Below are 13773 nucleotides of genomic sequence, written 5' to 3' on the forward strand. Positions count from 1 at the left end.
TTGTGCCCATCAACCTCCAAGTGCTTCATAGCTTTAACTCTCAAAACATTCTCATGAGCTATACACAAAGTATGCGTAATGACTATGCCACACACACAACATACACACAACACACATACAAAACACACAACACATACATGCAACACATGTGACACATGTGACATGCGCAGCATACCTACAACACATGTGACACACAACAGATACAACACAGCACACACCGCACATGTACAACATACGCAACATATACACCAACACATAGGATACAGCGCATACACAACAAACACACAACCTACGTACAACACACAAACACACATGCAACAAATACACACAACCCACATACAACACACATACACAACACACATACAAAAAACACACACATACAACACCACATGCTTTATTCCTCATTTTACAAGGGAGGAATTGGCCCCACGACAAACATTATAACTAAAAGATCACAAAGCAAAGATCTGCAATTAAATGGCAGGAGTGTGCTGCTCCCCCTGAGTCACGGTAGCTATCAGCAGTTTTAAAAATTAGAAACAGGAGACTGGAGATTCTGCATAATAATTAAAAGCAGGACCACAATCTTCACATCCCATCAAGTTGTGTCATTTCCACTTCAAACACCCTGATCTTCTCTTTCAGGTGAATTCCCAGAGGCTTCTCGTTTGCCCCGTTCTAAATTCTGCCATTAGGAAAACAGAAACTGCTTTAAACCCAGAAGAGGGAGGAGTGAAAATGTAAAGACAGAAATATATTCCTTACCTGAGCCTCAACCAGATTTTTGCTATAGAGATTCCTGTCTGACCTCACAGCTTCGTACAGGTTTTGTTGCTGTTTTAATTTATTCTCTGATTCAACTATTTTTTTGCTGTAGTCAATAATCTGCATTTCACGGATTTTTATGTCTTTCATGTTCATGAGGACCTGGAGAAGAAAGAAGTATAGGACATGTCTGAAGAGCCAATCTGTGGTTATCAGTTCAGGACAAACAGAGATTTTGATCTAAGGGTAGCTGGTAGAAAGCTCACAATCAGAAAATCTGACTGGTTATAATCACTGCGGTGCGACACAGAAATTCAGCCCCACTGATTAGGGGCAAACATACGTTTTATCGACGCTAGAGTTCTGCTCGAGCATGAAGGCTTAGCACAGCTGTTTTGCGATCACAAGAGGGAAAAAAATAATAAATTCTTTCAATTCTGAAAACCTCTCCTGAACACCCACCCACCAAAAGAGAAAAGAGAAAGAAAAGGCACAAGTTTAAACAGATCCTCACACGGAGTACTAAGAAAGATAAGAAGTAACTTAGCTGTTTGGCCACACTCACAGCTTCGGAAATTTAACCGCGAGAAAGAAAAGTGGCCTTTGGACATCGATAGTAATCAAAACGCGGTCTTGCCAATGTCAAACTCGCTCCGTCAGGGAAACTCAAAGGACTTCATAAAAATGCATTCTATTGTGGACAAAACACTTCTAGGCAAGATGAGATGTGAGAATAACTGCCTGTTTTTTGCAAGTATGAAAAACCGAGGCGCAGAATTCCACCGTGAGCCAATACTTCTCAACAAGCAATCCATCCCGCGGAAATTACATAATCATGACTCTCAGCGGCAGTGTCCACAGAAATTGATTTTTTAAGGACAAACTTCTTGGAAAATTCCTGAAGAAGAAAAACTTTTGCAAGGAAGACTGATTGAATCAATGGAATTATGGTCTGGACAAAAGCTGGAACGCGCAAGAAAAATGCTTCGGAGTTTTACCGCGTGGCGGGGGAGTTCTCTTAATTAACGGTTGCAGCTGAAGGAGAGAAACGGCGCCACGTGACCGAGACCAGAAGGCCGGGCATGTCCCTGCAGTAACATGGCCAGGGAAGGTTCCTGGGAAGAAGAGGCACTGTATCTAGAACTGCAAATATCTAGGTCAAAAAGTACTTAGACCCTTGCCATGCTCATACTCATTGCAACTCAAGCGTGGGCTACGTGTGAACAGCGTGTCCCCAAATCCCTGCGCTACAGAATTCTTTTCTCCGCCTGTAGAATTCGTATGCCAGAAAATACGCTCCAAGAAACCCTCATGTTTTCCCATCGGAGGTGATGATGGCTAGTGTTTAATCTACTTATCCTTCGTATCTTTAAGTAAATACCTTTCAACGTTTTCTCAGACACACTTAAGGGAGGGATGGGATTAAATGTTAGTAAATGCCTTTTCGGTTCCTTTGAATTCTACATCCTCTATTCAGGTCTTCTAGCATAATAGCAGCCAATACGTCTTAGACACGTTCTATGTACCAGGTGTATGTATTAGCTCACTTACTCTTCACAAAAACCCTACAAGATGTGTGTTATTATCACCCTAAGTTTACAAAAAAGGAAATTTCAGTCAAAGAAAGTAATATCGTCCACAGCTACTCAGCTAGGAAACATACAGACACAGGGATTTGTTTGTCTTCCTTTGTCTTGCTTTTCAGGTTTTGTTTTTATTTTTAAGCAAAACGTGATCTTATATATGTTTGCATGCACCTTGCTTTTTAATCACTCAACAGTACTTTGGGGTCATGTGGAGTAGCTCTAACGCACTCTGTTTAGAGGTGGCTTAACACTCCCGTGCGGCTGAGCCATCAGAGACTCAGCGCTTCCCCTCTGATGGGCATTAGCTTGGTTTCCACTTCTTCGCCACTCTGAACCCTGCTGCACTAAGCATTGTGGTACATGGGTCCTTATGCACTTGTGCTTTCACTTCTGTTGGGATGGATTCCCAGGAGCGGAATATCGGGCTCAAAAGACATATATATTTTCAACTTTCATAGATATTGCTAGATTGCTTTCCAAAATGCTGTAACACTTTACGTTTCCATAGTGCCAGCAATAGTTTTCTTAATAGAAAACTATCCTTGCGGTTTCAGGATAAACCCTCTTTGGTCATACTGGATGATTCTTTTAATGTACTGTTGAATTTGGTTTGCTAGAATTTCATTTAGGATTCTGCATACATATTCACAAGTGATCGAAGTCTATAACTTTCTTTTCCATTCTATTTTAATATCAAGGTTTCTGCTAGTGTCGTAAAGTGAACAGAGTACCTTTCTGTTCAGCCATTCATTCCCTCACCCATTTATTCATTCGCTCAATACACACGTACTGAGGACTTATCTATGGCAGGCCCTGTAAAAGCATTAGTGATGAAAAGACAATAAGGTTCACCTCTAGGGAGTGACTCCACCACAAAATGGGTAATCAAGGAATAAGGAGAACCAGGAAACAGACATGTATTGGGTGTTGTGAGGGAATCAAACACTGGAAGGCAGATGGATAGTTTCTTTGAGAATGGTCCTACACGAACTACCTAAACAGTAAATATTTGGGATTTACACCATTTGTGGGAACTGCCTCTTCCTTTTTATGCCTCGGCCATCCCAATCAAGGACTCGTGTCGGACCCCAAGCTCTCCCCCAGGCCTGGAGTCTTTACTCATTATCCCTGCAGAAGGCATGGGTTCCATGTAACATGGCAGCAATGCCAATCGTGTTACCTCAACGAACGCAAAGTGCATGAGCAGCACTTCTTCTGAAGTTACATAGCCTGAGAATGATTTGATTCTTAAAAATTTGAAGAAACTCAGGTCTCCAGTTACTGGGCCCTCTGTGAGTGTTGGAGCTAGTTCTCCCTCAACTTCAGTGGCTTCCATACTCCTGCTTTCCGACGTTTACTACTTCTCTCCAAGTTAAACCTTGATGTCTGTACGTATTTTCAAAGGAATTACCTATTTCAGCCATTTTTTTAAATTTATGCCACCAGATTTGTACAAAGTATTTTTACATGCTTTTGCTGTTTTATTGTTACTGAGATCACCCACTTTGTGTGGAAAGAGAGTGGCGCAAAGTAAGAATAAATACAGACTGTGGGAACGGTTTGGATGGTTGGTTGAGGGCCTACAAGGAACAAAATTAGAAAATCTGAGACAAGGAGGTCTGGAGAAAAGGTATGTGCATAGATCTGAAATGAAAAGAAACCCCTTTCCTTTTCCCGTCATTTCTTTGATCCATATCTGTAGAATCCTTAAAAATGAGGGGCGCCTGGGTGGCGCAGTCGTTAGGCGTCTGCCTTCAGCTCAGGGCATGATCCTGGCGTTCTGGGATCGAGCCCCACATCAAGGTCCTCCGCTGGGAGCCCGCTTCTTCCTCTCCCACTCCCCCTGCTTGTGTTCCCCCTCTCGCTGGCTCTCTCTCTCTCTGTCAAATAAATAAATAAAATCTTTAAAAAAAAAAAAGAATCCTTAAAAATGAGTAACGGGCAGTCTTTTAAGCTACCACTACCAGTAACTAAGATGTACAACTTAGAAATAAATGTAAAACCTAAATAAGGTATCTGTTACTAGAACTGTTAATTGTTTGATTAAAATAAAAAAGGAAAGGCACTGTCTTAGACTAAAATTTAGCCTTTCTATGGACATGATCACCCTCTTTGGGGGTCAGTGAAATGAATGGATTGAAAAACACTTTGAACAGCATCATCAGCATTCAGAATATCGAGCAGCACATCAGAGAAAAGAAAAAATTTGCTTGTTCAATCACTTCGAGAGATGTTATAACAAGAAACATCCTTTGCACAGAAAGAAGAATGCTCCAGGGCGCCTGGGTGGCTCAGTCATTAAGCGTCTGCCTATGGCTCAGGGTGTGATCCCAGAGTTCTGGGATCGAGCCCCGCATCAGGCTCCTCCGCTGGGAGCCTGCTTCTTCCTCTCTCACTTCCCCTGCTTGTGTTCCCTCTCTTGCTGGCTGTCTCTCTCTCTCTGTCAAATAAATAAATAAAAATCTGAATGAATGAAAGAAAGAAAGAAAGAAAGAAAGAAAGAAAGAAAGAAAGAAAGAAAGAAAGCTCCAGAGAGAGAGAGAGAGAGAAAGAAAGAAAGCAAGCAAGCTCCAGAGAGAGAGAGAGAAAGAAAGAAAGAAAGCAAGCAAGCTCCAGAGAGAGAAAGAAAGAAAGAAAGAAAGAAAGAAAGAAAGAAAGCAAGCTCCAGAGAGAGAGAGAGAAAGAAAGAAAGAAAGAAAGCTCCAGAGAGAAAGAAAGAAAGAAAGAAAGAAAGAAAGAAAGAAAGAAAGAAAGAAAGAAAGAAAGAAAGAAAGATCCAGAGAAAGGATGCAGCCAAGGGCATTTCTTTTGGGGGCATCCAACTAGCAGGGTCCGTCTTTCTGCATGCAACAGTGCAGGAAACCACAGTGCACTTGCTTCTGGATTCTTGAAGCTGGGAGTAATAATAACTCATCATGATATCAAGAAGATCAAAGATATTTTAGTTAAATGACAATGAAAAAAATATTGAAACTAAGGGAACAGACAATTTACAAAGCAATTTAGTTCTAAGTGTCGGAACTCAATTTGTTTCAGTGGAAATCATTCAAACCAATGTCAAATCCTGAAAATTCATAAAATGTGTGGGGTGTTAAGTAGGAGCAAAACCTTTAGTCAGCAGAATGGTCCCTGTTGAAAATGGCATATCAGAGAATGTGAGATGCCAGCTGTGAGGCTGGAGCTTCATTAATTTTAGATAACTTTAGATACCTCCAACCAACTCATGGGAGAAATCACACCCAAATATGAAAGGCTTTGTTACAGCCAGAGACTCGGAGATCCCAGCCTTTGGAAGCCCACTTCAGACTAGCCCAGAAAATGCTTACAGTGCACTCTGAGGGTACAGTCCGAGTTTATAACCTACTACCTTTTCTTTTTCTGTTAAAACAACCTGCCAATAGAAGTAGGAGTGAGATAAAAATCAATAATGCATGCTGGAAATCTGCAGCATAGTCAAAACATCACATAGACTAAGGCAGGATAAGAAAGTAGGTCACTGAATTTGGAGCCCTTTAACTTACATTTGATGAAATATCAGTATAATAAACTCCTCCAATAAGATTTTCTGACTCAGTGTCAATGGTTTGAATGCTGACAATGCCTTTACCTTCATAATGAAACTGAAAAACTCAATCTCTGGAAAAAAACAAAAAAAAACAAAACAAAAAAACCTATGTGGCCAAGCACGTGAGATTTTAAGTCTTCTCTATTTTTCTTGCTTTCTTATTTTATTCTCTACCTTGAATTTAGAGAGGCATATCTATGTTTCTGGGGGGGGTAAGATTTGTTTTTAAGTAAGCTTTCCACCCCACATGGAGTTTAAACTCACGACCCCAAGATCAAGAGACACACGCTCTCCTGATTGAGCCAGCCGGGCACCTCTTCTATGTTTCTGTTCTTAATAACTCATTATGTTAGGGGTGTGTGCGTGGCTCAGACAGTTAAGTGTCTGCCTTCGGCTCAGGTCATGATCCCAGGGTCCTGGAATCGAGCCCTGCATCATAGGGCTCCTTGCTCCGCGGGGAGCCTCCACTCCTTCTCCCTCTCCCTCTGCCTGCCGCTCCCCCTGCTTGTGCGATCACTCTCACTCTCTCTCTCTGTCAAATAAATAAATAAAATCTTTAGAAAAAATAAATAACATATTACATTATATTATAAAATGAGGGATATAATCATATCTACCTCAGAGGGCAGTTACGAGGATTTAAGTGGAAAGATACATACATTCACACCATCATATAAGTACCAAGCAGATCATAATTTAATCATTTAATAAATAATAGATTGTCATAATAGGTTAATATTCTGTCGTGTTATATAATATTAGTACTTAACAAATCCATTTGATTTTTCTACGGATCAAATTCTGTTTTGCAGGAAAACAGTAATCCCTAAGACACTAATTTTATACCAACACAAAAAGCTTATAATTTGACTGTGAAAGATACTCTGTATAACCAAAGAAACAGGAGTTTCATTTCATTATGAAGAACCTATTCAATCAACAATATTTCTTTGATCAACTTTTGCTTTCCTCACTTACTTGTAAGCCCTTGAAAGCACATTATTATTCATTTCTTGGAACCTTTGTCGAGGAGAGTTTTGCTTGACACTGTTATAAGCAAATAAGCAGAGAGCTAAGGAACATGGAGGTAAGGATTCAATTGTGAAAGAATGCTATTTGGTGTATAAAATGTCTGGAAGGGCACTGGCCACAAGTTTAATATTTAGAATGAGAAAGGAGGGGATCTAAAATGAGCCAAGTGCACAATGTGCAACATGTGCCACAGATTTAATGATTCACCAGGAATGGTTTTACCCAGAATTTACAAAATGTCAGTAAATGTAGTGGACCCCAACTCATAATGCCATTCCTGGTGCCTCTCAATCTAACTGAGTAAAAGTTAGAGTGCAGCAGAGCAGAAAGCATGAGGACAAAGAGCCCTGAATCACTGAACTAGATTATCTTAGGGTTCTGCAAATATTCACTCCCTCTCCCTGCCCCTACCACCTCCATGGGAAGAGTCTTCCCCTTGCTGTTGGGCGTGGACATGTGACTTGCCATGGCCAACGGGAAGTCAGAGGAGAGAGCCATGAAATGTGCTTGTGCCGTTGGGTTTGCCCTTTGCTTTCCTTTCTTTCTCCATGAGAACACCGTGCATCCTGGAGGAGCAGAAACACGTAGAGCAAAACCAGACCCAACTCACAGCCTCCAGCCAAGTGCAGGCAAGCCTAGACCACCTGAGTCCCACTCAACTGCTGACGTGGAACAAGTGAGTTCTGGGGGGCCTGGGGGGCTCAAGTCATGATCTTGGGGTTCTGGGATCGAGCCCTGGAGTCTCTTCCTCCCTTTTTCTCTCCCTCTGCCCCTCCTCACCATTTGTGGTCTCTTGCACTTTCTCTCTCTCATATAAATAAATAAAATCTTTAAAAAAGAAAGAAAGAAAGAAAGAAAGAAAGAAAGAAAGAAAGAAAGAAAGAAAGAAAGAAAGAGAAAGAAAGAAGTGCTTATTTCTGCATGCCCATGAGATTTGGTGGTTGTGTATTATGCAGCCTTAGTATGGCAAGTGTTGACTGAGACAAGCACATGAGAAAAGGTTTAGGATTCTAAGCCATCCAATTCTGGCACAGAGAAGGATCTTCTTCCTCGTTTGCAAATGCCAAGTTAAATTAATAAAATGTAATGTAGGGCTTTCAGTATCTAAGATTTCACCTTTCTTTCTCTAAACAGAAAGAACCAGAAGGCAAATGTTGACACTGTTTTTGCAGCCCAGAAGGCAGAAGAGACCATGCCGCGAGTCACTCACAGCTAAAATTGCTGAGGATAACTCAGATAAGATCGTCCATTATGTCAACATGTTTCAAATGAATTTAAAATGGGGGAAGACCCATAATGATAAATATATTAGTGAAGAAGAATTTAATATAAATAACTAAAAGTAAGTCTTTGAGTGGTTAATTCAGATCTCTAATTACACTTTCCATTCATTCTTTCAAAAAATATTTGGACCTATTTAGGAAATAGGTATTATGAAGAGCTCAAAGTTGAATAACAATCCTTATTCTATGCACAGAGATAAAACTAGGGCAAACCATATAAGTAATTTTGCATTCTGTTTTTATCAGATTCATATTGTGAACACGTCCCCCATTTTAAAAAATATTTTTCAAACACGTGGTTTTAACGGTACATAACATTGTATCAGATAAGCGTAGCACAATTTATTTTAAAGAATATCCTTTTATAAAACTCTTTGCATTTCTTATTTTTCCATAGATTGAGTTCTTACAAAAGAAATTGCTGGGTTAAAACTTGGAACAATGTACACTCACTCTAGAAGCTGATGAAAATGTCAGTTTCGTGACATTATCCCCAGTCCCTGATATCAGTCGTTAATTCCCTAGAAATAGAATGCATGAAAGGGAATGTTCTGTTTGTGGGAATGAGGTGTGCGTGTGTGTGTGTGTGTGTGTGTGTGCAGCAGAAAAGAAAGAAAGAAATAGGGGAGGGGCATATTTCTTATACTATTTCTTATATGTTTTAAGGACATGCAGGTCCTTAATAAGAAGTCCAGGGCTGCCTGGGTGGCTCAGTCGGTTCAGCACTGGACTCTTGATTTCAGCTCAGGTCATGATCTCAGGGTTGTGGGATCGAGCTGTGAGTCAGGTTCTGCAGAGTCTGAGATGCTCTCTTTCCCTCTCCTTCTGCCCCTCCTCCTGCTCGCTCTCTCTCTCTCTCTCTAAAATAAATAAATAAAATCTTTAAAAAAGAAAAAAAAGGGCTCCTGGGTGGCTCAGCCTGTTAAGCATCTGCCTTTGGCTCAGATCATGATCCCAGGGTCCTGGGATCCAGGCCCACATGGGCTTTCTGTTCAGCAGGGAGCCTGCTTCTCCTTCTCCCTCTACCTGCTGCTCCCCCTGGTTGTGCTGGCTCTCTCCCTCTGTCAAATAAATAAATAAAATCTTTAAAAAAAAAAAAAGAGAAAGAAAGAAAGAAAGAAAGAAAGAAAGAAAGAAAGAAAGAAGGAAAGAAAGAAAGAAAAGAAAAGGAAAGAAAAAAGAAAGAAAAGAAAAGAAAAGAAAAAAGAAAGAAAAGAAAGAAAAAGAAGTCCAGAGATGACCCAAGTTGCTGTAGCTACTGACTTATGCTGTCAGGGGTTAAGTAAGAAATAGAAAAGTTGCAGTGGATAAAGAATTTGTTAAGAACTTGTGCTTAAATGATTTAGCAATACATTATTTAATCTTGTGCAGTTAAACATCAGAATTATGAGAAACAATTATCAGCAAAACTTGGTACCTCTACACTTTTACAAGGAAACAGAAAAAGAAATAATCCTATCTTAAAATCAGTGACAGTGTCCTTTTTATCATTCATCATCTATTTGTTTAACAAACACTTTATTGGTGCCCACTATTTACCAGCACACTGGAAATGAAGAAATGAATGAGATAAAATCATCATTCCCAAGAGCTCACTCTAAAGTAGGAAAAACAAATGTGGAAAAGAAAATAATTACTCTAAGGATGATAAGTGGCATTGCAGAGATACCAACAAATCCATAAAAGAGAGAGTCGGAGCAGGCTTGAGCCCAGAGATGAGCATTTGAGCTGGGTATTGAAGGATAAAGAGGAGTTTGCGAGGCAGAGACGGGAAGGAAGGACTTTCCAGGGAGAACAAAGAGCTTGGACTCTGTCCCATAAATCACAGTATACAATTGCTTTGTCTTAATGCGGATTATAGGTATGTACCAAAATACTGACTCTACCAGGTGGGACCAGGGCAGCTAGCATCCCTAGGTTAGTCCCCTCCAGCCCTGGACAGTCTCCACCTTACTCCCAACAAGCTATAGACATATTATTTTCTACATGTGCTAAGGATGCAAAAAAATGTTAGAAGCACTGGCCCAGGTTGCTGAGAAGTGACAGAGGTTTGTTAAGGCCAGGAGTGATACCAAGATCACACTGGAATTTTTAACAGTTAACTTTGATAGTGTGATGGCAGCCAGGGGTGGAGAGACACGGATTCTCATCAGGAAGGTGAAGCAGGAAGCGGCGACAGATTACATGTTCAGATCTATTTCCTGTCTCACCATACAGCGCCTCTCCCTTAGAAGGATTATACTCCTACCCAGGGACGTTGGACTTGGCCATGTGACTTGCTTTAGCCAAGGGAATATGAGTGGACAAGCCCCGTGCCCTTCCCTTACCAGCAGAAGCTCGGAGAGCATCACAAGGTCCACTATTACACTGTCTTCCCTCGGAAAGAGGCCAGCACATCCCAACAGAATCAGCTTGGAGGGAAGAGGCCACGAAGCAGGGCGGCGGCTGACCCGCAAAGGCTAAACATGAATCTTTGTTGCTATAAACCACTGAAATTTCAGGGTCGTTTGTTACAGCTGAAGCTGACGGATGCGGGGCCTGATGGGCTAGCCCAGGCTGGAGAATACGAGGTCCTGAACTGACCACTGGTTTTCTCAGAGTCAGGAAATCAATCAACGGAGCTTAAAAGATGATTAAGTCAGAAGAGAAGCACACTGTACTCCAATGGCCCCCGATCAGGGCTCTAAGAATCACGGGGGCGGGTGGGGGGAGGGGCGTGCAGGGGTGATCTTTTATAAGGAAGACGCGTCCAGTCAGGGCTAGACTGAGCATATGCATTCGTGTTCCTCCAAATTTACGTCCTACAAACCTCTGCTCAGCATTTATTTAGCCTAAGCGGGGAAAAAGCTGATTTCCTAACAGTAAAGCTTGTTTCCCACTTTCTTAATGTTTATAATCAAACGTTGGCTGTCCTCCTTGTCATTTTCACTGAGATTCCAGTCCAAAAACAAAACAAAACAAAACGTAAACACGCAGGAGCCCTGGTAAACACTGAAGATTTCACTGAGGAGATCAAAGAGAGGGCTTATACTGCAGCGCAGAGAACATTTTGCCTGGGGGGGGGAGGGGAGAAATCTCATTAAATCAGTCTTTTCTCCCAAACCCTCTTCTCAGTCTCATACTTAAAACGTTCCTCCATTCCCCAAAGCCCCCTCCTGACACCATGAAACCCCCCTCGTGAAACCTTCTGCTCTACGCCATCTGGGAATGCACTGAAAACAGCAGAGTCCAACCCCTCATGCTTAATGCTGGCAATGTGCTAAGACAACTGGTTAAAGTAGATTTGAAATCTCCGAAATCGTTCTTCAAGACGCTGGGTGAGCACTCTCCCAGCTCCGCAGTTTACAGGAAGTACAGATCTGGGAGTTAGCTACTCAACGTGTGAATTTCCACCACCGTGAGGTTTCAGGTTCACAAGAGTTGAGAAATAAAAATGCCCTTTGAATGTGTGAACATTTACCTGATGCCAGGAGTCACTCACACCTTAATTTGAGGCCATTTAATTAGATGCCTTTCTCCTAACAACTAGTTGGAATCCTCCATCTGAGGGACAAGGGTTTTAGGGACAGATGTGAGGGGGTGAGAACAAAGGGTGCAGAGAGGATGATGCTGACAGCACCCCCCACCCCCAAGCTAAGCATCCAGCCCAGGGAAACTGCACAGCAGGGTAACAGGGGAGGGGCCTCAAAGGGGAAACAGAGACCCCAGAAGCATTGGCCTTGTCCATTTCACAATTTGACCCAGGTCAACCCTGGGACAGCTTTTCTTCTGTTGACATCATTCCTCTTAAATTCTCATGCAAACCACCAGCTCAAACCTGAAGAAATCCTCTTTGCTACATCGTGTGACCATCAGAAAGAACGTGCTTGTGCTCCACCCACATCATCAAGGGGTGACTTTACCTTTTGGGTAAGGTCGCTGGCTTCACTGATGTACCAATCTCTCTCCTTTTCCAGATGAAAGATGATCTTTCTCTGCTTCTGAGCCTCATCCTTGTAGTTCTGGATTTCTTCCTCCAGGTTCCTCTTGGCTTGCTCATGGAGCTTTACCAGGTCTATCTGTTTCTGGGTCGCATTGACCGCCTTAAGCATATTCTAAAAATAAGGAAAACAGAGCGGTTGCGTTACTCAAAATGTGTGGGGATTTTTGGATAAATGTACCCCCTGTTTCATCCCTAAAATAATTAGATACATCATTTTTTGGATGAATAAAGATAATCATATTCTCTACGGCTTATTTAGAGCCTACTCTGTTAATTTTGCACAAGGCAAACACATACATTAGTACAAGAAGTGACCACAGCATCCCTAGGAAGTGAGCACTACCTTGCTTCCATTTTAAGGGTAGGAAACTGACACTCAGAAGTTAAGCTGCTTGCCTCCAAGTTCATACAACACGGGATTGGCAGAACCGGGATTTGAGTCCAGGGCCGACTGACCCCAAAGGTAACCTCCATTCCGGCTTCGCCTCATTCCTGTGAGCTTAGAACAATTGAACCTAATCACAGAACAGGGCTTTGACTACAAAGTAAAATAAAGCCAACTCGTTAAAAATGCAAATAACTAGAATTAATATATGATCCAACAATTTCACTCCAGGGTACAGACACCCAGAAGAACTGAAAACAGGTGTTGAAACAAGAATTTGTACATGAAATGTTCACAGCAGCACTAGTCACAACAGCCAAAAGGGGAAAACAACCCAAATGTCCATCAACCGATGAACAGGTAATCAAAATGTTGTATATCCTCCCAGTGGAATAGTAATCAACCAGAAAAAGGCACGAAGTCCTGATACAGACTACAGCATGGTTGAAGCCTGAAAACATTACTCTGAGTGAAAGGGGCCAGACACAAAAGGTCATGTCTAATAGGATTCTGGTTCTATAAATATCCAAAATAGTCAAATCCGCAGAGGAAGAAGGCAGATTAGTAGTCGCTAAGGGGTGGGAGAAGTGGGGCATGGGGGGACATAACTGCTTTACAGGGACAGGGTTCCTTTTGGAGCGATGAGAATGTTCTGCAGCTGGAGCGTGGTCATGGTTGCACGACACCGTGAATATACTCAAGGTTACTCGGTAAATTCTGTCATGTATATTTGACCACAATAATACAACAACTAAGCCAGTTTCTAAAAAAGTGTAGAAGCCTGTGTCCCAACTGAGATGCCGATTCAGTGGATCTGGGAAGGGACCCAGGCGCCAACATATTTTTTTTTTAACGCTGCTCAAGTGATTTCTGCTAGTGAGACAGAAATTCCTTGGATTGGCTGCCCAAAAAGCCAGCTTGTGCCCTGAAAACGAGAAGTTAATTGTAGTGCCTCTCTGGCAGCTGAGCTCATGCAAAAGGGTTCACTTCTCTGGCCACAAGTGAATGGACCAGGGACTTTAGAAAAAGGGCCTTTAACTTTCTGCAACTCAACAGAGCATGTAAACTTGGGAGCTGTTGGTGATAGGCTTTTTTTTTTTTTTCTTTTTTTTTGCCAAACAGACCAGGGAACAGGAAGGCATTCTTCCCCAAAAGAGAGGAACCAAAGCAAAACT

General features: G+C 41.8%; 1 protein-coding gene across 1 annotated transcript in view; it reads right to left on the minus strand.

The window, feature by feature from the left end:
* Positions 1-13773, minus strand: part of CFAP58 (cilia and flagella associated protein 58) — a 98140-nt gene that overhangs the window by 55649 nt on the left and 28718 nt on the right. Inside the window, exons 10-11 of the mRNA XM_040624327.1 lie at positions 12134-12325; positions 766-927 (exon numbers count right to left, since the gene is read on the minus strand). Coding sequence (XP_040480261.1) covers positions 766-927; positions 12134-12325 — 354 coding nt within the window. The remainder of the gene's footprint in view (positions 1-765; positions 928-12133; positions 12326-13773) is intronic.

Source organism: Ursus maritimus, unplaced genomic scaffold (genome assembly GCF_017311325.1).
Source record: "Ursus maritimus isolate PB19 unplaced genomic scaffold, ASM1731132v1 scaffold_7, whole genome shotgun sequence".
Taxonomy (NCBI): domain Eukaryota; kingdom Metazoa; phylum Chordata; class Mammalia; order Carnivora; family Ursidae; genus Ursus; species Ursus maritimus.